This window comes from Juglans regia, chromosome 16 (genome assembly GCF_001411555.2).
Source record: "Juglans regia cultivar Chandler chromosome 16, Walnut 2.0, whole genome shotgun sequence".
NCBI classification, from domain to species: domain Eukaryota; kingdom Viridiplantae; phylum Streptophyta; class Magnoliopsida; order Fagales; family Juglandaceae; genus Juglans; species Juglans regia.
In genome coordinates this window covers 7587242-7612048 of record NC_049916.1, presented here as the reverse complement: position 1 = coordinate 7612048, position 24807 = coordinate 7587242, and the positions used below count along the sequence as shown (strand labels likewise).

General features: G+C 37.8%; 1 protein-coding gene across 2 annotated transcripts; it reads right to left on the bottom strand.

The window, feature by feature from the left end:
* Nucleotides 1–711: 711 nt before the first annotated feature.
* Nucleotides 712–14586, bottom strand: LOC108995510 (putative clathrin assembly protein At2g01600). Of its 2 annotated transcripts, none has more exons than XM_018971088.2 (15): nt 14337–14586; nt 14088–14157; nt 13863–13960; nt 5608–5746; nt 5347–5474; nt 4335–4430; nt 4151–4201; nt 3475–3540; nt 3281–3346; nt 3059–3139; nt 2876–2956; nt 2487–2645; nt 2292–2373; nt 2072–2193; nt 712–1341 (listed from the first exon to the last, which is right to left on the bottom strand). In XM_018971088.2, exons 1-15 carry the CDS (start codon nt 14424–14426, stop codon nt 991–993), a joined length of 1680 nt encoding a protein of 559 aa, XP_018826633.1. In that variant the 5' UTR covers nt 14427–14586; the 3' UTR covers nt 712–990. The 2 variants fall into 2 exon arrangements, with proteins under 2 accessions (XP_018826633.1, XP_018826634.1); XM_018971089.2 differs by having other exon boundaries at nt 4335–4427; nt 14337–14585.
* Between the last annotated feature and the right edge of the window lie 10221 nt (nt 14587–24807).

Here is a 24807-nt window from a genome sequence, read left to right as displayed (position 1 = left end):
TTCAACCTCTCGAAAAGGGCTCTAGCAAGAACAGACTCTCCAACAAATATATTCAAGATTTTCATTGTACTGTGAAAAATGAGAGGCGATGAGGAACTGTAAATAAGCTTATTATAGTGGATATTCCCTCTCCAAAAACCCCGTAGATGCAGACTTTATGCCTAACCACGTAAATATGTGTATCTCCCTCTCTTTTACATTCTCAGTATTTATTTTACATTCACTGTCATGGACGTACGCACAGTCACACCGGACCACATTGGGGGCTCCAAACCACACCAATCGAGGCCCAGATCATCATAGCAAAACGAGAATGACTATTTCTCCCCTTCTGACCTGCTTACAAATTTTGGCATTAATAATATGCAACATTGCAAATCATGAGCCCTACATTCTCTCATGTCAAAAAAACCATTTTTCTTTATTTACTTCTACTTAATTGCAGAAATTACATCTAATGATTGAGCATATTTGGAACATTAGTATAGAGAATATACTTTGCAAAAGGAACTCTTATTTAGTGTATAGTTTTCTAAAGGCACTAAATCGAAGCATTAGCAACAATGCAAAGTGAGCTCTAACAGTCAGCCCTCAACATTAGAAATAAACTAATGGCTTCATCTTTTCGAGTGTTGATCGGATACAAGTCTTAGGATAAGAATTCTATCCTCTAAAATAAAAGTGGTGTCTGATGGAACAAACTTCTAGCAGTTCTCCAACCAAACAAACAGGATAAAGAAGTTGCTCAGATTAGGGATATCAATATCTTTGATTTCCGAAAAGAATAAATGAGTTAAAATACCGCCAACATCACTTCAAAAAATGTCAATTGTATCAGCTAATGATTATGAATTTGGCTATTCACACCCTAAAAAAACTTCTCCTGTGGCTGTGGGACAAACATCCTACGCAGACTGCTGCACTCATATCCAAATAGAAACCCAGCTTCACTGACAAACATACCATTCTTTTTATGTTCAAATATTGTTTTTATATCAGGCCAGTGGTTCCAAATGGGTTACTAGTTTGTGGGTGAGCAACAGAATTCACAGGAAATGCACCAAATGCTGCATCACCAAAAGGATTAGTTGAGGCCATCACTATGTGCTGTGGAGGCTGCTGCTGAAAGGTAGGTTGGTACGGACCAAAGGGGTTGGCCTGATGTTGAGCCATCGTTCCCATCTGAACTGCAGGGGGTGGAGCAATACTACTTGAAAGAGCAAAAGGATCTTGTACCTCGAATGGATTTGGGGTTGGTGCTCCATAAACAGGCTGTTGCGCAGCTCTATATGCTCCTTCATCATACAAGCTGCTTAGAATGAGGGTGTCCAATCCACCAGCCTGGCATTTATTGGAAGCAAGAAACAGTTAAAACCATATGATGCCAGACCAAAACATAAAAAACCTTACCCAAAAACTCGGGAACATAAAGGGCAAGCACTTTCATTAACTTACAGTCTCTAATACCTGACTAGATAAAAAAAAAAGAAAAAAAAAATTTAAACAAGACACGCCTCATGTAGTATGATCACGAATATTCAAACAAAAATCCCTGTAAGAGTCTAAATTCTTGCACCATGTCTGATTCACATAACCAAGCCGGGATGCATGTCTTAACACAGAACCAAGTCCCCACATATAGAAAAGGAAAAAAAAAATAGAAGAGAAAAAGTAGATAACAAATCTTACTTCCAAGTATGTGTTATTCATTCTCTATACAAAAAGCAGACATATCTTGGCCAACAGCCATACCAAAAATATCCATGCATACACTCTTTAAGACAGTTAATCAACCATTGAGAAAAATTACTACGTCAAGATTCTGTATATCACTAAAGAGAAATGTTTGGTTTACACACAAATCTTACACAAGGGAAGTTTACACGCTGAAGTGGTTTAATGTGATTTATTAGATTGGAAAGCTCTTTTTATTGCAAAGTAAATCTGACGTATCACATTAAGCCACATCAGCATGTAAACTTCTTTGTGTGTAGACCTAATACTTCTCATCACTAAAATGACCACAAAAGGTATGAAGAACAAATAGTAGACACAGACAATAAGGGCCTACCAATTGCCTCTCATTAACTGATGAAATGTTGCTGCTTGGAGTGGTGACCAGAGCAAGTTCCCATCCAGTGGCATCAAAATCTTTTGCTTGAACAACATTAGAGTCAAATGTTGGGGCAGTGCCTGCAATGATGAGAAGTAACACCATACTACGTAAATAAAAGACCATATAAAATGGCTTGTGTAGTATTATTAAAAAGCAACGAGAACTAAAATGTGACCAGGATCTGACGGAACTATGGCTAGGGCCAAAGCATTTCTGTCTTCGATTGTGGATGCATCAGCAGTGTTATAATCCAATCCCTGAAGTCAACCAAAAAGAGTAAAAAAGTGGGGGAGGGGTGTCAGTGACAAAAAACTGGATAAAATCTGCAAAAAATGAACTGAATTAATGAAATTAGGAACGTAAGATTTACCAGTAGATCACCAGTTTCGAAGTTTTTTTGAGGAGTCATTGTCTGGGTAATCTCAACATTAGGTACAGCAGCATTAAATGAAGCAGCTGACTCAGGTTCATCACTGGATATTTTTGTCTCTTCAAAAGAGTCTTCTTCTGGTCTGTATGTCAATTGAAGCTGGCCATAATGACCACTTATTAGTTCTGAAGCATGTCCTCATACAGCAATGGTACATCTCTAGGTTGATAAGTGCCAATAAAACATTAAGAAAATCCAAAGGGAACAAAACACGGACTGTCTGCTTACAAATGTAATAAATGAATATAATCCAACCAATAACAAAAGCTGTATTACACTTTTCAGAGGATGGACTATATGTTCTAGCTTGTTATAAAACAATGACTCACCAATGGCTCATTTGGAACAGTCACCACCCGGGGTGCCTCTCTTATATACTCTTCCATGGTTGTAAGAAAGGATTGTGGAGGCTACAAAAGGTAAGCATAATTACTTAATAGAATAAATAAAAATGACTGAGAGGTAAATAACCCAAAATTAACAAACATCCAAGACACTAATAACATCAATACCTCTCTAAGAACAGGAAACTGGAAGTTCCTAGCAAGTTCCAATCCTTTGCAAATGGTGTAGAAGTCAGAAAGGCTTGATGCCTGCAGCAAAAAACTAGGTTTGTTTCTGAACTTGACTTTTAAGACCTTAGATCTATCATAATCAGTAAGACTGAAAAATATAGCTATCAACCAAGAATCAGTACTTGGCATCATGTTTTTAAGAACCAAGGAATAACGCACCTGCTGGCCAGCTCGTTTATAAACATCAAAGGCTGTGGCAGCTTCATGTCGTGGCATTTCAAAAAACTGCAATGAGATCAGATTATTGTTATCTTTTATCAGTGCAATCAGATCAGATTTTTTACAGAGGAAAATATAAACAACAAATGGCGTTCCAACCAGTAACACTCCCTCAAATGATCAAATCAATTCACCTTATCAATAAGATTGATAATCCCATCATTAATGGCACAGTAAATTTTAAAACTCTCTTTCAGTACCTGAAAATGGCAGATATAAACAATGTCATGAATAAATTCAGATAAAGTTCTTAATAAGCGTTGGACTGAATTCCTGCAATAAAGTATACCCTGCAGAAATATACCCATCCATTGTATGCTTTGGGCGCAACAAAAACAAAGAAGAACGCTTAGAATTATATGGCTAATAGATTTATATGATTTTGCTCTTCTTTGACAGAATAAATGATAGAGTAGAGGCTAGGGTACAGGAACATAAAAACGGGAGTCCGCTTTTGTTTTCCTCAAGTCCATAAACACTTGTGAAAAAAATCTCTCTACGCCACACCAACTGAAAAAAAGGAACAAAAGGAGAGAGAGACAGAAAGGGGAGGACATGCTTTAAATCTCAACATGTAACTAAAGATTTCACAAGTATTAGTAAGTCATTTGAATGCATCTACAATCACATGAAAATACAGGAACTGCTGAATCATTTTTGGTGGTCATGCATAACAGTATGAATTGGACTCGTCATAATCTATTTGTAACAAAATTCCTTTTAACATCTCAAGAAATAGATCTGTGTAAATTCAAATGCACAATTTATACACAAAAAAAAAAATTAAGCTGACAAAAATGCCACACATACCAAAGCCAGAGCATATTGTATAATATAATTACCAACAGCTGCTCCTTCTGGCTGTCAAAGCAGAAAATAAATCAAATTGCTTATGCCCACGTTAATATGCTACAGATAACCGAGAAATATCCAAACCAAAAAGTGTAGAAAAATATGAAGACAGAATATCCACGGGGCAAAAAAAAAAAAATACCCTGCAACCAAGAAGACGATAAAGCAGTTGCTGTAAAGCTGGTAATTGCTCCAAAAGATCTTCACTGTCCAAATCCCTAGTTCTGCTGTAGCCCTGCTAGTGAAAGAAGAAAGAAGAAAACTAGAGGTAAGGAGCGGGTAAGAGTGAGGTATGAATCTGAAGCAATGAACGTTATCAGCCCCATACATTTCACATTGGACATCCAACAAACACTCTTATCAACGAAATGAGACTACAAATTCCTTGATTTCAAAAAATACAAGTCCCCACCAACAGGAGACTACAGTCACAAAGAATCTTGAATTTACCCATACAAAACACGATGGTCCCCAATAATAGTTTGAAAAATTTAAGAAAAAGGAAAATAATAAAGTGACAGAAGCAATTACATTCTTGAAATGAGTGGTCAATGCTTTTAAATTATGCCTTAAGAGAGGACACAGATGCACTTGACCGTTTACATTTCAAAGTTTCTATTGCAAGGGGGATGGGGAACACAGATAAAATGTAAGGAATCTATAGCACTTCTGGTTGGCATCAATGGAATAGAATCTCTCTGTCAATTGATCATAATCCTAAGAGGCTACACACACAGCAACTGCATTGCAGTGTGGAAAAAACTAGGGGTACAATGCACCAAACATAGTTACTTGGGCTTGGAGTTTTAAGAGACTAATACCATTACATCCAGGTATGAGGTGAATGAAAAACAGCATTTTCTAGAAGCAAATGAACACATAACACATAGCAACTGTCATCAAATCCTAATAAATCAACTGCCATTGAAATAACCTAACAGATAATTTAAAGGTGCTGAATTAAAAGAAAAGGCAAAGGGAAAAAAACAAACTCCCATTTGAGACTGTACAAACCCAAATCATCTCTAACTTCACTTGCTCACCGTCCCTTATTTGTTCTTTCAAGGCAAGCAGTGTAATTAGGACTGCTTAAAGTTTTATTTTCTTGTAACTTTCCCATCTTAGTAAAAAGGAATATATATTTAGTAGAGTACCTTGTCCTGCCCTTGGGAAGGTCTTGGTAGACGTTCAGCTTCGATATCATACTTAAGAACTCTAAAACATTCAAGTCGTTCCTCCAAAAACGATGCATAAGTGCGTACCCAGGCAGAGCAATCCCAAGCTGAAGAAAAGGTAAGGGGAAGACTAAGAATTCAGAAGTGGGGAACTAATAGAATGATAGTTTAAGTACACTAGTTAGAACCAGTATTAACAAGCAAAAGAGAGAGAAGAGAGATAACCATGTCGAAACTAACCAATTGGACTTGAATCGTCCTTGAAATTAGAAAGCTGGAGTATGCACCCTCTCTCTGAAAAATTCACAAGTTCTTCCCTTAAAGTAGGATCGCCCTCCCTCAATAGTCTATGGAAGACTATCAGCGTTTTCAATGCCACCTGTTGAAAAAGAAGAGATTGACAAAAATATAAGCATATTTTTTTTTGATCGGTAAAAATATAAGCATATTTTATCCATGAGATAAGTAAATCATTGAATATAAAACATTAAAAAGATAACCTCAAATTTGAAATGTTGAGTGCTATGAGTTCAATATACACACATTTTAAAAGAAACATTATACAACTCAGAGATAAGACACTGCCAGACAGCGTACCACACTAAAAGAAAACTACGAAATCGAACTTTAACATAGTCCAGGTCCATAGTTCAAATGCATGAAAAACAGATGAAATCCCTTAATGAACAATAATATGAAGAGTCCAAAGAACCAATTTGTAAATTCTAATGAGTCTCCCTATCCATCATTATGTAGTAGCTTAACCAGTAAATATACTAGCTTTTAGTCCTAGGAATTGCAACAAATCTTGGAAACACCATGACATGCCCTAACTAAATCCAATGAGACCAAAATATCTCATACATGTAGAAGCCCATGCATTAGGACAATGTTGGATGCATGGAACACGATGAAAAGGCAATGTAGCAGCAAGTTATCCTAGTCAAATTGGCATAAACACCCATCTAACAATGACAGGTCATACGATGTCTTCTAACAAACCCAGAACCTTCTTTGGAATAAAATATTATTAAATAAGCAAACTAACAAGAGACCACATGTTACAGCAACACATAAGGGTCAGTATACACAACACAAAAGGGCTAGACCACACAAAACATCAACCAAAGACAGCATGGATTGACCATAACCCAGAAAACAGCTAATCCTTTCATGTATCATCATTCCTTCTTTTTTCCCTACGCAAACAAGGTCAAGGTGTAGTGAGAGGGGAATAGAGGTTTAACTCTATTTCTGAGTGTGACAATTGTGGCACCCTTATAAGTTGAGGGAGACAGACCTATAATAAGCCTGCTAAATAGAATCAGGCACATAAATTCAAGATGGGCAAAGGTATAGCTTGATCTCAACCCCACCAAGGGCCAACAGGCAGGAAAGCAATTAGTAAAAGCAATTAGTAGTCACCATACAACTAGTCTCATCCCCTTAACATTGTCCTTGGGATATCTCTATTCATAAACCTTAGATATGACATCCCACAACTTGCAATTGTAAAGCCTGGTTACCGGTTATAGAAAAACAGTTCACCCTAGTAGATAAGTAGAAATTCATAATATTTGGGCTACATATACATGATTCAAATTCTGGTCTTATGTTAGAGGACATGGTTGTAATTAGTGTAAAGAGGACATGGTTGTAATTAGTGTAACTATGAGGGTATAATTGTCATTTGTATGTTGTATGTATATGCTGTTGAACATCAATGAATAACCAGAAGTATTCTATGTACGACTACATGGTATTAAAGCGTTGAGTAGTCACTTGGTGGTGGTTGTGCGACAGAGCTAGTGGTGGTTAGTGGAGCAGAGTGGTTAGTGGTGTTATCACCGTCATCATCTATGCACTCCGGTGGTTTTTCCTCTTCGTTGTCGGCGGCCGGTAGATTTTCTCAAGGTGTTTCTGGTGCTCTTTAGGTGGCGTCTCCGGTACTAGGCACCAAAATCGAGCTCTCCATTGTTGTATGTGCACTCCAGGGATTTTTACGTCATCATCGGCTACCGAAAGGCCTGTTTGTCGCCAGCATGTCAAAGTCTCGAGGTGTTTGGTTGCAAGTCTCAACTATCCAATCCTCGAGTGCATATGACCCCAACCTAGAGTAAGAGCTTATTCCTATATGTGGTATAACACCCATTTGGTAACGAGAATGCGATAAACCCAGCTTCACTTATCCTTGTTTAGGATAACGTATTCCCTATTTAAGGTTACTTTTGAAGCCAGTACCGACGATACTCAATACAGGTCGGTTTAGGCCAAATACATCCTGGTTCAGACCTGATACAGGCCGATTCTGAGCTGATACGTGCCTGTTTCGACCGGTACAAGTTGATTCCACCCGATACAGATTTGAACCTTGGGTACTTAAGCTGGGTTTCTACTTTTCCAAATTGTGTTTCTCGGTTTTTCATCTAAGTTGTGTGGATTCTTTGTCTCCAAGTTAAATTGTGATATTTTTCCCCATGGCAACTAAATTTGAGTCACTGTCTCTTGCACCAAACTTTAATATGTCTATGACTTCGGTGAAGTTGAATGAAAAAAACTATATGTTGTGGTCAAAATCTGTTGAAATGTTTTTGAAATGCAAGGTCTTCGTACCCACTTGGTTGATCCAATGCCTGACTCAACTAGTTCTACATTTGCTCAATAGGAGCAAGAAGATGCTCAAATCTTATCCCTAATGTTGAACAGTATTCAGCCTAATATTACTTATAAAAAAAAAAAAGTATTCAACCTAATATTTGCACTAACTTAATACATTTTGACACTGTTCAAGAGGTGTGGAGGCATCTCAAACAGATGTATTTGGGTGCTTGGAACATAACCCGTATTTATGAGTTGTGTCAGCAATTCTTTGGGCTGGAATAGGGTGCTTTGGGCCTAGAAGAATATTATTCTCAAGTGATGAGCATATGTGAAGAACTCAAAATGTATTAACCTATCACTTCTGATGTTTCAAATATGCTACAACAACGTGAAGAGTTTAATATTGTTCGGTTTCTTGTTGGCTTAAAACCTGAGTATGAGTCGATGTGTTCACAAATTTTGGCAAGTCCACAGCTTCCCTCATTTCCTTATGTGTTCTCCCGACTTCAACTTGCCACATTATCTGGACAAGTATCTCAGTTGTCTTTTGATCAAAGTAATGAGAGATCCGTTTTAGTTACCTCCTATGTTGCTCATGGTGGGCGTGGAGGCAGGGGTGGTAGAGGTGCATGTGGGGGACACAATGCCAGAGATAATCGCACATGAGGTCATGAATCTCATAAGTGCACCCATTGTGATCGCACTAACCACTTGTTGGACTATTGTTGGGATCTACATGGTAGACCATCTAGGTCCACTAATCAGGCCATTTGCCAAGATGCTACGTCACCATCAACGAGCTCCAACCTGACTCCAGAGATGATTAGCATTTTGAAGGATGAGTATGATCAGCTTTTGGGTCGCACACGGGCGGCTTCATCTTCCATAGCTACTCTTGCCCATTCAGGTCCAGAGTCTGCATGTCTTGTCTCATCTACTCAAGATCCACGGATCATTGATTCAAGAGCTAATGAACATCTGACTAATTTCTCTTATTCTTTATCTAAGTTAGATACCATGACATCTCCAAAGAGTGTTACTCTTGCTAATGGTTCTTTTGCTAAAGTTACAGGCATTGGATCCACTAACCTCACTGATTCTATATCCTTGTCATCTGTTCTATACGCTCCCAGTTTTTTCTTTAGTTTACTGTCCATTAGTAATATTACTCAAAATCTTCAATGTTCTGTGACCTTTTATCCCTCTGTATGTATCTTTCAGGATCTCAAGACGGGAAAGAAGATTGGCACAGGGCATGAAGCTGGTGGTCTGTATTACCTTGATGTCAAACAGTCACCCACTCAAGCCCTCACATCCTCATCATCATCTACTTTTGAACGACACTGCCTCCTTGGACACCCATCTCTTACTCTTTTGAAACGTCAAGTTAGGAATCTTGGAAATGTGTCTTCTTTTCCTTGTGAAGCATGTCAGCTTAGCAAACACCATCGTGTGTCTTTTGTACCTCAAGTTGATAATCATCTAGTCCTTTTGAATTGGTTCACTCTGATATATAAGGACCAATCAATATTGTATCAAACAAGTTTCAGTATTTTGTTACATTTGTTGACAACTATTCTCGTATGACATGGTTGTTTCTAATGAAGGCACGATCTGAACTTCTTTCCATATTCAAAGTCACCGGAAGAAATGAAAACTTAATTTAGACAAAAAGTTCCAAGTCTTGCGTTCTGACAATGCTAAAGAAAATCAATTTAATGTCTTTGCTACTTACTTAAGTAATAAAGGAAATGTTCATCAAACTTTATGCTCTTATACACCTCAAAAAAAGGGGATGGTTGAACGCAAAAATCGCCATTTGTTAGATGTAACTCAAGCATTTTTACTGCACATGCATGTTCCTAAACGTTTTTGGAGTGATGGTGTTCTTACTACGTGTCACCTTATTAACCGTATGTCTTCATCAGTCCTCGATGGTTCCTCTCCCTTCTCCATTTGTTCCCTTTCTCTCCATCTTTTTCTCTCCCTCCAAAAATCTTTGGGTGTGTTTGCTATGTTCATAACCTTGGCCTAAGCTTTGATACTCTTGATCCATGTGCTACCAAGTGTTTTTTTATTGGTTATTCCCGGACTCAGAAAGGATATCACTGCTATAGTCATGTTCTTAGAGGTTACTTCATGAGTGTTGATGTCACCTTCTTTGAGTCCATACCTTATTTCTCGAACACATCTTCACTTGTTGAGTGTGATCCTCTACCATTATCTACTCTTACCCTTTCTCCTACACACTCACCCACTTTTACCCAACCCTCCTCAGTGCCTTCCCTTGTTCCTTTACAGGTGTACTCAAGTCACTTACGACTCCCGGCTCCCATGCCTCTACCAACCTTGTCCCCCATCTTCAGATCCTAAGTTACCTAATGCTTCAGACTCTCCACCTATTGCTCTCCGAAAAGGTACTTGTTATTGTATTACTCAACATACGATTAGCCAATAAGTCCTTGCAATTCTGGGAGCCGAGTTACATCTATCGTCCAGTCTTCTCTTGAAACCATAAAGTTTGTTCTATGTAATTCCTTTTATGTCCTCGAGCTATAATCCATGGCAAAGTTATATTTCCACTTGGCTTGAATTATTAAGTTAAACCATGTTTTGAGTTGGGTTTTAGTTCGGTGGATATCAGGATTTAATGAGTATATTTTGGTGGCAAGTTCACATGTTTGCATGGACAATATTATAAGATCAATTTATGGAGTAATATGATCTTAGGATTTAACCGTGCAATTGCTTGGGAAATTATATGAAAATTTAAATGTTTGGAGAAACGATATTTTTAGGGTTTCGAAGATTTTAAGTTTTGAGAAATTAAAATAGGTTATTTTAAGTATTTCAGATTGAATTGCGAAGTGCGTGTTCCATGGGAAATTTATGCAAGTTGAATGACTATTTTATAGATGACAATTGATACTCTCTTGGCACTATTGTGAGGAAATTCAAAGAATTTTAAAAAGTCCGGGATTTTTATACTAGACTTTGCATAAAGAGAAATGAACTGAGGTTGATTTATGAAAATATGCATGACATGTTTGAAAAGAAATATGAAAACCACCTCAGTTATGTGTTCTACATTACTCATGAAATCTGTATAAAAGACAAAATGTTTTCTTGCATGACTAATGTAGACATAAGCAATATTTTGACATGATGTTTCTGAAATGTGCAAAAGAGCGAATATGAAAGCTGAGAATTTTGTACATATTATATAAAGATGTTCTGAATCCGTTTTTGATTATGTGAAAATGATATGAATATGTTCAGCACTATGTTTGATATGATATGCATCTGAAAAACCTTTGACATGACTTTATGATTCTGTACTGATTTTGTATCTAATTATGTTTCTAGTTCTAATACGATGGCTCTAATTCTGTTATATAGTTGGTATCAACATCTCTCATATGAGTGCACCCACTTTGGAAACAAAGTGATTTTTCTACGTGTTCTTTCCTGTGTACACACTCAGGGCTCTGAGAATGAATAAGAGAAAATTTCACATTCTGATACTGCCTGGTTTGGTTACCGAGGATAGCACAACCCTACCATGGGGGTTAAACATGGTATATGAGATTATATGGTAATATGATATAATACGATACGATCTAATATGAAATAATATGATAAGATGATGATGTTCAGCCATGTTATGCCAAAGGGTTTTTAAATATGAACAATTTGAAATGTTGCTCTGATATTTTGATCACATTTTGAGATCTGCATATTGAAACTGAAATGATTTATTACTGCATTCTGAACTCTCTGAAAAGGCTCATGTCTACATATTAGTGTATGTTCTCTACTTACTGAGTTGTTATAACTCACCCCTTATCTCCACAATATTTTCAGATGTTTTGAATGTTTCAGGTGAGAATCAAGAATTGAAAGTATGTATAAGGCTACGTGAGCATAGTGGATTAAGTACAAAGATGGTACTTTAGTTATAGAGAATTTTATTCAGTAGTTTTGTTTTGCCCTGTCGACTTGGTATTTTGGAAAGTTGATATTTATTTTGAGATTTTGTGGTATTTAGAATAATTATGTTGGAGTAGTTGATTTGAAACAGAGAGTCCTATGAGTCATTGAAAATTTGGAGTCTATGACTGTATGGTTGAAATATGATTTTAAGTAACAAGAAGTAAAAGAAGTAATTCTCCGACCCACACGAGACCGGGGCATTACACCAATGTTTCAAAAATTACTAAAGCCACTCCCAAATGAGCTCCTAGATCCACATGATTAAAAAATTACCAAGAAAAAAATTGGAAAAGTTATACAATAGCACAAGCAGGTCCTCTTTATAGCATAACTGAAATCAAAACTCAAAAATGAGTTACAAGGTGAAAACACAATTTACGCACCATTGGCAATAGGCCAAACTCCCATGCCACAAGCAATTTCCTATATTTTTCTATTGGCACTAGGTGTCTAGGACAAAGTCCTATCTAATCCCGGAAATGCAGAGGCCCTTAGCATGGAATTTCTCACAAATGCACTTTCGGTAATTCAAGGGAAAATTCCTCCAGTCCAATGCCCCCAAAAGTGCATGAGGAGTTTCAAACCCAGGTCGTTTGGTTCATACAACTCACCCCAATACCACCGCGCCACTCCTTGGAGTTGCAATTTCCCAAGGTTTGAGTGCATAGAGCATGGAGCAAGCAAACTCTAGAGCAGCAAAAACCTTTCTAGGAGAAGCCTCATTTAAGAGAATTTGCACAATGAATGAAAAAACTAGGTCTATTTGCTTGTTAATTTATTTAAAATCAATGGACATTTTAAGTCGAAAAAACTTGAAGCCAACCTTCATCCTAAGTTTGTAAAATGGAAAGTACATCGGAAATTTTCAAAACTTAAGCTCCACAACTGAACTATAAATTTTGGCATGATACTTTGGTTTCAACATAATTACTGAACCCAAACCATTAACAACACCCATTATGCCTTTATTTCCTTAAAACTACTCTAAGACAACATTTTAAGAAATTTGAAGAGCAAAATTTTGGAAGTCCTAGACAAATTTCCCATGGGTAGTTCGTTTCTCGTTTATAGAACAAGCTTACAAAAGTTCTCAACTTTTCCAAGCCCAAAATTGTTCAAAGAGTAGCAATGGAATTTCAAAACAAAACTCTGTAAATGAGGTTGAATAGCATGAAACGTGTAATTCATAAAAGTCATTTAATCCTCTACTATCCAATCAACATGATGAATGAAAAAAAAAAGAAAAAGACGAAATATCACAAAATGTACAGTAAACTTCATTAAAATAAAAAGGACTAGTTATTGAAGCTCAAAACCCAATAAGGCTGACACAGCAAACAAATGGTCACGTCTTTTATAATCATTGTGATGCTAATCTTGAGATTGGCCCTAACTATAGCATCCACCTAATTAATGAATTCCTCAAATGGTTAACAAGTGCAAAGGTTCAGCAAGCATCATATAAATCCAGTTAAAAAGGTCCAACATAGCTTCATGGGAAAAACATAGGGAAAGAATCGTATAACTTCTTAGGTCCTGATGGTCTTGGGGAAGACTCCACAGATTTAACTTAACATGCGAGTGGAAGTTTGTAGGATCCTATTTAGATCAAGACAACTCATCAGATAGAAAATGCAAGCCTTCATTTCCGAACATTTATCATGTGCCATGCAAATTTCCGACAATATAGCTAGATGAGGGATTAAATCGCATAGTTTCTTAAGCAATTTAAAGAAGGCAATGTAAAGCGATAGACATACAAACAATAACAAATATATCAATTAAAAAAACCCATAAATCACCGGATAGCAACTTAACCAGAAAGCAACCCATACCGCCAAACTCAGAAAACATTAACCAACACCTCTAAACCATACACAGTAAAATACACAGAAGTATACCGTCCAGTTACGCGTCTTTGCCAATCGACGGGAAAGTGCACGAACGCAGTAAGCAACGTCGGCACGGGGTCGAATCGCGGACGTGGCAACCAAAATCTCTGCAATAGAAGTGGAAATAACAATCGCATATAATCCCCAAACTTGAAAAGCTCATCCTCCCCGCCTCCTCCACCAAAAAACACAAGAAAAAAGAGAAACATAAATTGGGAATGGATTTGTACTCACTCCTGAGGTGTCTCTCTTTGGGTGGGCACTCCACGTGGTTCGTAGCTTTGACTATGGCCACATCCAAGTCCTAAATTTTAGGGGAAGACAATTTTTTTTTTCTCAAAATTTCAAAAAGAACGAATCGAATCGTGAAGAATTGTGGAAGAAACTCCGAAGAGCGTGGATTGAATTATAAAGCAAAAGAAAAAAATCAAAAATAAGAAGAAGAAAAAAAAAAACAGAGAGAGAGAGAGAGGAAAAAAAAACCGCGTAATCGCTGTTGACATGGGCGAGGCCGACTTTGGTGGTGTCTTTGAAGGCGCCATAGGCTTTTCTCCAAGTCTGTAGCGTCCCCATTTTTAGCGCTGAGAAATCTGCGTGTCTGTCTAGCAGGAATTGGAATACGTGGTTTCCACTCCTCGATTCTCTCTCTCTATCTCCTGAGAGAGAGAGAAGAATCGATCACAGGACAGAAGGACAGCCTGCAAATTAGGACTCTTTGATTCTTCTTTTTATTTTCTTCTTGTTCTTTTCTAAAGTTAGTTAAAGTCTTGAATATAGAAAGAAATAATCTAATTACAATCTAATTTCAATCACGATTGAACCCTCCATCCGCATCTTATTAAACAGTTAAATGAACATACCCTGCTTATTATTAAAAAAAAATTAACTATATACAATTATTTACGTATTTTTTATGCACTACACTAATAATTGGTCAAAATAATTATTTTATATTATAAAAAATGATTCAATCAATTATTAATAAAATATTAAAAAAATAGATAAAAATGATTACATATAAAATTTTTAAAATTAAAAGATTGCATAGCCACTTATGCACATGCATAGCTATCAAAAGCATTCAAGAGTTTAGAGAATAACAATGGCTTAGAAATAGAAAACTCTTATAACACCAACTTTCGCTCAATCTCGCCTAATGCTTAGTTGAGTGAGATGAATGTTCAATGGATATTCAGTCGATTAAAAAGGAGAAATAAGTAAGAAAAATTCTATTAAGCAGTCTTACACCATACACAAAAAAAAAATAAAAAAAATGAAAAAGAAATATCGACATTTACATATATATGATGTAAAGCTATTGAGTAGAATAATTCAATAAGTAATTGATATGAACAAGCTTGCAAAACCCTTAGTTAAGCAAAATTTATTAAATCTTATTTATTAAATCTGTATTCTAATAAATACGGACTTTAGTAGCGCTGCCCTTAAAATAAGGGCAGCGCTAGAGCCACCAATAATGGTTCCGGTGTTGCCCATTGAGAATGTTAAATGTCTTTTTTTTTTTATCTTTTTTTATGTATTTTTTATATTCTTAAATATTTTAAAAATTTTATAATATTATTAAAAAATACTTACTTAATCACTAAATAAAAAAAATGACATCGAGAGAAATACTCGGGATCATTTCTATATGAGATAATTAGGACTTTTTATGGTTGAGACAGTTGTTTTTATGAGTTTGACTTTTAATAGATTAGACTTTTATCTAGTATTTGATTATGGTTATATTTAGAGTTTTATTTTTATTTTTTTTAACATTTCAATTGTGATCATATTTTTTAAAAGAGAAATTAAAAACTTGTTTCACTATCTTCCCGTCGCAATGGCTAATTAATGAAAAATACTTTGATTTTGGTTTATATAATAATTGTAAAAACTTTTTAAAAGAAATGGAGATGCCAAAAATTTTAATAAATTTATATTTCTGGAACTTAGATTCTGATTGTTGTTTGCGAATGGAATAACAAAAGATAAAAGGATAAAATAAAATAAAAAAGCATCACTCCTTAATTAATAAATAGGTTAAATCAATACCAAGACTCGTGCCAATTTCATAGTAGGGCACCCGAAAAAAGAGACGAGACTTTGTAAAATTTATAAATCATCTATCAAAACCTCTATAATTTGATGCATAATTAAATTAAGAGTAATATATTATATTTAAAAAATAATAAATTTTAAAAACTTTATGTACAGTTACTTTTATGTACTCTTTATGCATTTTATTAATACGATTGATTGCTTATTTTTTTTAATATAAAATAAATTATTTAATTAATCACATCAATAGAACGTAGAAAAAATATTCAAAAATTATTATATATAACATAACTCTAATAAGATAAATCATTCAATTATAGGACGCCCCTACATGTCACGATTTTTGTTAGGAATAATAATAATAATATTTTATTTATTAGATCGGTTATGATCTGGACCATGTCATAACAGCCAAACAGTGATTTGGAACCTTTCTAAAATTGCAGTAAATAAATGAATATTTTTCTAATATTGCGTTTTAATTTATAATTTTCAAAGATTATGGTCTAAATTCTCGTGTTCGCAATCCCGAAATAAGGAAAATTATTAGATATTACTACATGTTGATAATTGATTCTTTCATCTTATCACTGCATGCCATGTAATTAAAATTAACTAATTTAATTATTATGATATCTAAAGCATGCGTATCCGTATGCTTTAGATATCATACTATTCGGTTCCTTTGCTATCAAAAAAAAAAATATCATATTATTCATCAACTTTAACTCACAAATTAGTTAATTTGTGAGTTAAAGTTGATGAATAGTAGTGGATAATAATAAGATGAGTTGAGATGAATTATAAATCCAAACTAGACTTAAAAATAATCAAAAAATTTATGTGCAGTCACTTTTACGTATTTATTGCGCACTCAACTAATGTGATTGGTTACGTTATATTTTTTTAATATAAAATAACTGTTTTGACCAGTCATATCAGTGAAGTACGCAATGAGAACACAAAAATAATTGTATGCAGAACTCAAAAACAATTGTTTAATTGGGTACTGATTTGCTGAAAATTCTAATTAAGCCTAAAAGTTAAAAGAAGGAGAATTAAAAATGAAAAAGAGACTCTAAGGCTCAATTTGGTTGTTAGACTCAACTGAGATCAACTCAGTTTAGTTTAATTTTAACCCGAGTCTAATATTCAAACATTCAACTTTCAAATTACTAAACTCATCTCAACTTTAAACCTCTTCATATGTGAGACCCACAACTTTTTTGAATTCAACACTTATTTACATGCGAGACTCACAATATTTTTCAACTTCTTATAAATATATCTAAATTCATCTTAACATCCAAACACATTTAAACTCATATTAGGTGGACTCCACAAAGCTCATTTTATCATCTCAACTCACTACTATTTATAAAAAAAAAAACTCAATTCAACTCAACTCAACATTCAAACGCAACCTAACACTGTCCAAAAACCATTAGTACTTAGAAAGCAATTCAAAAGTCTAAAAAAAAAGAAAGGTATCTCCTAAATGTATACCCAAAACGATGCAAGGAAATGATTTATGTTTCTACCACAAGTAGGCAAAAGATGGCCGAGGGATATTAATACTAATGGAAAAGCCTATAAATAAAATAGAATCATTTTTTTTTTTTCATTTTTCATTTTTTTTTTTTTTGTTTTAAAGGGGAATTATAAGATTAACCCCGTCCAACTATTAGCTAGGGTTGGCATCAAGTATGATTACTCCAGTACATTTGGATGCAAATTATTGCTCTAATGAGGTTTGGAGAGGATATTTCAACCAATTAAGCCCCACATGGGCCCCATCTGTGAGATCTAAACATCTCACAATCAGCATGCTTTTCACATGCCCACTACCACTCGGTTTCAAGCAACTAGAGATCAGGGAGAAACTTCGCAAAACAAGGAGTGAAGACTTGCAGAAATGGAAGAGATAATAAAAAAACTTACAACGGAGGTGCACTTGCTTAGGAATGAGAACGAGGTTCTCAAGGCATGAAACGGACCATTGGGAGAGGATGCGACACCCAGTCAAGTTGACAGGGTGGAGATGGAGGCAAATAGTGCCGGCGTCGGTAAAGGCCACCAAGAGGATGAGGAAACGAAGAAACTACACCAAGACCTGCGCAGTTTGATGGATAATACGAGGAGATGGCCTAGAAGATAGGAACATCCTCTTCAGTCGACCAGCTGTTGTCCAGCACAAATCTGTCGTTCTCTGCAGAAATCATGGCAATGTCTTTACCTCCAAAGTTCAAGGTTCCTTCAGTAGATCTATATAATGGCTCCAGAGATCTTGTGGAGCATCTTGAAATTTTCAAAACCCATATGACGCTTCACAGATTCCCGGGAGAAATTGCGTGTAGGGTTTTCCCTTTGACTTTAAAGGGGTCGGCGAGAGGTTGGTTTAGAGCACTACAACCGGGTTCCATAGACAGTTTCAACGAACTGGCAATTCTTGACCCAACTCATGGCAAGTAGAAGGCACAGGAGGCCAGCCACGTATTTGTTAACCGTCAAACAGAGAGAGGATGAAAGTTTGAAAGCTTATTTGACACGCTTCAATAAAGACAAGATGACAGCCGATGATCAAGACTAGAAGATTATGATGGTAGCATTGCTCAGAGGTATTTGGTCGAGGAGCCCTTTCATGGCTGAATTAGCCAGGAAAACCCCTTCCACATTGCGAGAATTCATAGACAGGGCTGACAACTTTGTTAATGTTGAAGACACACTTATCACCCTAACTGCCCGATCTGAAAGACGGAGCGAACGGGAACCGAGAGGAGGTCAAAGGAAAGACCGAGATGGGGGTCAAAAGACAAGGAGATACCAATAGGATCTAAGGCGCGATAATAATTTAAGAAGACATAATGGCGATTATGTACACTACTCCAGTGCGCACAATCGGGACAAAGCAAAAGAGGAAGTACAAGACGACAACAACAGACAATAAACCGAGAAATATTGCACGTATCATAAAACATAGAACCAAGGATTGCCACAACTTGAAACAAAAATAGAAGATATGAGAGACAGTGGCGAGTTGGAACGCCTGATCATTATATAAATCTGTCGTTCTCTGCAGAAATCATGGCAATGTCTTTACCTCCAAAGTTCAAGGTTCCTTCAGTAGATCTATATAATGGCTCCAGAGATCTTGTGGAGCATCTTGAAATTTTCAAAACCCATATGACGCTTCACAGATTCCCGGGAGAAATTGCGTGTAGGGTTTTCCCTTTGACTTTAAAGGGGTCGGCGAGAGGTTGGTTTAGAGCACTACAACCGGGTTCCATAGACAGTTTCAACGAACTGGCAATTCTTGACCCAACTCATGGCAAGTAGAAGGCACAGGAGGCCAGCCACGTATTTGTTAACCGTCAAACAGAGAGAGGATGAAAGTTTGAAAGCTTATTTGACACGCTTCAATAAAGACAAGATGACAGCCGATGATCAAGACTAGAAGATTATGATGGTAGCATTGCTCAGAGGTATTTGGTCGAGGAGCCCTTTCATGGCTGAATTAGCCAGGAAAACCCCTTCCACATTGCGAGAATTCATAGACAGGGCTGACAACTTTGTTAATGTTGAAGACACACTTATCACCCTAACTGCCCGATCTGAAAGACGGAGCGAACGGGAACCGAGAGGAGGTCAAAGGAAAGACCGAGATGGGGGTCAAAAGACAAGGAGATACCAATAGGATCTAAGGCGCGATAATAATTTAAGAAGACATAATGGCGATTATGTACACTACTCCAGTGCGCACAATCGGGACAAAGCAAAAGAGGAAGTACAAGACGACAACAACAGACAATAAACCGAGAAATATTGCACGTATCATAAAACATAGAACCAAGGATTGCCACAACTTGAAACAAAAATAGAAGATATGAGAGACAGTGGCGAGTTGGAACGCCTGATCATTATATAAATCTGTCGTTCTCTGCAGAAATCATGGCAATGTCTTTACCTCCAAAGTTCAAGGTTCCTTCAGTAGATCTATATAATGGCTCCAGAGATCTTGTGGAGCATCTTGAAATTTTCAAAACCCATATGACGCTTCACAGATTCCCGGGAGAAATTGCGTGTAGGGTTTTCCCTTTGACTTTAAAGGGGTCGGCGAGAGGTTGGTTTAGAGCACTACAACCGGGTTCCATAGACAGTTTCAACGAACTGGCAATTCTTGACCCAACTCATGGCAAGTAGAAGGCACAGGAGGCCAGCCACGTATTTGTTAACCGTCAAACAGAGAGAGGATGAAAGTTTGAAAGCTTATTTGACACGCTTCAATAAAGACAAGATGACAGCCGATGATCAAGACTAGAAGATTATGATGGTAGCATTGCTCAGAGGTATTTGGTCGAGGAGCCCTTTCATGGCTGAATTAGCCAGGAAAACCCCTTCCACATTGCGAGAATTCATAGACAGGGCTGACAACTTTGTTAATGTTGAAGACACACTTATCACCCTAACTGCCCGATCTGAAAGACGGAGCGAACGGGAACCGAGAGGAGGTCAAAGGAAAGACCGAGATGGGGGTCAAAAGACAAGGAGATACCAATAGGATCTAAGGCGCGATAATAATTTAAGAAGACATAATGGCGATTATGTACACTACTCCAGTGCGCACAATCGGGACAAAGCAAAAGAGGAAGTACAAGACGACAACAACAGACAATAAACCGAGAAATATTGCACGTATCATAAAACATAGAACCAAGGATTGCCACAACTTGAAACAAAAATAGAAGATATGAGAGACAGTGGCGAGTTGGAACGCCTGATCATCTAAAAATGAGGTGCAAGTGATCGAAAGCCCGAGCACAAAAAAATGGAGGAGTGAAAGCCCTAGGCAACGGGAATAACCAAGAAGAGAAAGGAGGCTCGTGACCATAGACTGAAAGTAGATGCAAATCGAAGAAACCCACCTTTAGGCAAGATACATACAGTCGCCGACGGATATGCTGGAGGTGGCCCAACCTCCTCAGGAAGAAAAGCATATGCAAGGTGGGCGAGATATGAAGAATTCTATAATGTAGAAAGACCTGTCAAGCAACCTCGAGTACAGTTATCTCCCACAATATTTTTTGGCGATGAGGACTGTCGAGGGGTTGTATATCCACACTACGATACATTGGTGGTAACGATGCTGGTGGCAAATTTTACCACGAGGTGAATACTGATTGATAATGAAAGTTTAGCAGATATCCTATTCTGGAATGCCTACAACAAAATGGGGATTGGTGTAGATCATTTGCGACCGGCACCAACTACGTTAAAAGGGTTCACCGAAGACGCGATACAACCTATGGGATCTATTACATTGCCAGTATCTGTAGGCACGGACCCTCATGTCGCCACTACTATGACTGAGTTCTTAGTAGTAAAAACCCAGTCAGCATATAATGCAATTATTGGGCGATCTACATTGAATGCATTAAAGGCAATCACCTCGACATATCATCTAAAAATGAAATTCCCGACGAGGGCTGGGGTAGGTGAAGTACGAGGCAAACAAGTCCTAGCCAGAGACTACTAAGTGTAGGAACACAGGCAAGGACAAGGAGAGGTGAGTATTGTAGAAGCTGAAGAATGGCGGGTGTGCTCTTTCCACCACCGCCCCAAGTATTGATGACTGAACTGGAGACTAGAGACGAAGATGCTATGAAGCAAAGGGAAGCAGATGAACCCCTGGAGTTGGTCATTTTTTAGCAGGGTCCCCCGGAGAGTCATGTGAAGATTGGAACCAAGCTAACAAGAAAGGAAAGGCAATAATGGATCGACTTCCTCCTAGACTATAAAGACGTGTTCGCATAGAGTCATAAGGATAAGTTCGGGATAGGTGATAAAATCATCAACCACAAATTGAGCATAGACCCAAAGGTGTGCCCAGTAAAACAAAAGAAGATAAACTTTAGCATTGAGAAGTACGAAACAATCGCGGAAGAGGTGGATAGGTTATTGGCAGCTGGGTTCATCAGAGAAGCACAATATCCGAAATGGCTGTCAAACGTGGTATTGGTGAAGAAGTCCAACGGAAAACGGCGAATGTGCGTGGATTTCATGGATCTAAAAAAGGCTTGCCCAAAAGATAGTTTTCCACTCCCACAAATAGATCTGATAGTAGATGCAACAACAGGGTATAAAATGTTAAGTTTTATGGATGCTTATTCAGGATACAACCAAATCAGAACGAATAAAGTTGACCAAGAGAAGATCGTTTTCATAACAGACCAATGATTGTATTGTTATAAGGTGATGCCCTTCGGCTTGAAGAATGCTGGGACAACTTATCAGAGGTTAGTAAACAAGATGTTTAAGAACCAGATTGAGAGGAATATGGAAGTGTGCATAGACGATCTGCTGGTGAAAAGCAAGGAGTTTGCCTAGCATATAGAAGATCTCGGTGAAGCCTTCCAAGTTTTGCGATAATATTAGATGAAGCTCAATCCAACCAAGTGTGCCTTCGGAGTGCAATCGGGAAAATTCCTCAAATTTATGGTGTCAAAAAGAGGAATCGAAGCAAATCCTGAAAAACTCAGAGCAATAATAGAGATGAAGCTACCCATGAATCTAAACGAAGTGCAGAAATTGGCGAGAAGGATAGCAGCCCTTAGCAGGTTTGTATCCTGATCAACAGATAAATGTCTTCATTTCTTTAAGTGCTTAAGAAAGCACAAGATTGGGATTCTAAGTGCAAAGAGGCATTTACACAACTAAAGGAATATTTGACTAAACCGCCATTGCTCAGTCACACCAAGCAAAGAGAGCCACTGTCGTTGTACCTGGTAGTGACCCCAGATGCAGTATCAGCAGCATTGATACAAGAAGAGGGAAGGAGCAGAAGCCAGTGTATTATGTGAGTAGGGCCCTGAGAGGAGCTGAGACCAAGAATCCAAAGATTGAGTTAGTCGCCTTCGTCGTGGTGGTAGCAGCAATGTGACTACGGCCTTATTTCTAACTCCATCCGATAAAGGTAATTACCTCATAGCCTTTGCAGAAGGTATTACAAAATCCAGACACCTCGGGACAACTGGTCTATCGAGCTAATCAAGTATGACATCAGCTACGTGCCTAAAAGCATTGTGAAAGGGCAAATCCTGGTGGACATTGTGGTAGAATTTTTGAATTTTCGAGACAAAATCCCTAAGTCACCCGAGAAGAAGCCATGGCAAGTATATGTGGATGGGTCATCCTGTCGAGCAGGGGGAGGAGTTGGTGTGTACGTGGTGAAAAAGAAAGAGGAAGAGTCGTACCATGCCGTACGATTAGATTTCAAAGTTACAAATAACGAAGCTGAATACGAAGCGGTGCTCACCGGTTTAGCAATAACAAAGGTGTTAATAGGTGAGGAGATTGAAATGAAAGCTGATTCGCAGGTAGTAGTCGGGCAAATCACTGGGGAATATTTGGCAAGGGGAGTCAAGCTAATAAAATATCTCCACTAAGTTCAAGAACAGTGCAAATGCCTCAAGTACTTTCGTATCGAGAAAATACCTCGAGGAGATAATTTCAAGGCTGATCGGTTGGCACGAGCAGCCTCAACGAAGTAAGAAGATGTGTGGCCATGGAAGGTTGATCTTCGAACTGTAGGCAGCCCGACTATAGGGGAGGAAATTTTGTAAATTGGAGAGAGTATGCCAGGATGGGCTGATAATATAAGAAAATATTTGTACACGAGTGATCTTCCCCTGTCTCGGGAAGAGGCGAGGAAGTTAAAAAGCAGGACAGCCCGGTTTACTATAATAGACGGGGTACTGTACAGGCAGGGTTTTTCAAACCTATTACTAAGGTGTGTAGCAAAGGAGGAAGCATAATACGTGATGAAAGAAATACACAAGGGGATATGCGAGAATCATTCAGGAGGGCGATCACTCGCCACAAAGATTGTAAGGGCAGGATATTATTTGCCAAACGCGCTAAAAGATGCAAAAGAGTTTGGAAAAAAGTGTGTCCAATGCCAGATTCATGTGCCAGTTCCAAGCGCACCTCCCAAGGAGTTGCGATCCATAACTTCACTGTGGCCTTTCGCCCAATGGGGGTAGACCTAGTAGGCCCTATGCCCCCCAGCAAAGAAGGAACCAAGTTCATCATCGTAGTCGTTGACTATTTTATGAAGTGGGCGGAGGCTGAAACGATGGCAACAACAACAGCCCAAAGTGTGATGAAGTTTCTGTGGAAGGCCGTAGTTTGCAGATTCGGGATACCTCAGTGTATCATTTCTGATAACGGAAGATAGTTCGATTCTGAACACTATTGTCAATGGCGTGCGAAGTTAAGAATCAAAGTCAAATACTCTTCCCCAGGCCACCCCCAGGTTAGCAGACAAGTTAAAGCAACCAACAAAATCATTGTCGGGATATCGAAAAAGAAGATGGGTGATAGAAAGGGACTGTGGGCCGACGAGCTCCCTGAGATTTTATGGGCTTACATGACATGATGACAACATTAAAACCCTCAATAGGCGAAACACATTTCGCCCTGACGTATGGGAGTGAGGCCATGGTACCAGTGGAGGTGGGGTTACCAAGCTACAGGAGAGAAAGCTTTGACCCAGAAACAAATGCGGCAAGGTTAGAAGAAAACCTAGATCTATTGGTAGGAAATAAGGACGGATGCAGAGGTCAGAGTTACAGCTTCTAAAAGGAAGGCAGAACAATATTTCAACAAAAGAGTGAGGCCCAAATCTTTCAAAATTGGTGATTTAGTAATGAAGGAAACTGGTATTACCACAGGAGAAGAAGGAAAGTTGGGCCCACGATGGGAGGGCCCTTATGTGGTAGTGGCAAGTCATAGACTGGGAGCTTACCATCTCAAGGATGCCGCGGGGCATGAATTACCCCATCCATGGAATGCAAAATGCCTACGGAAGTACTACGTCTAAGGAAAAAATATGTAA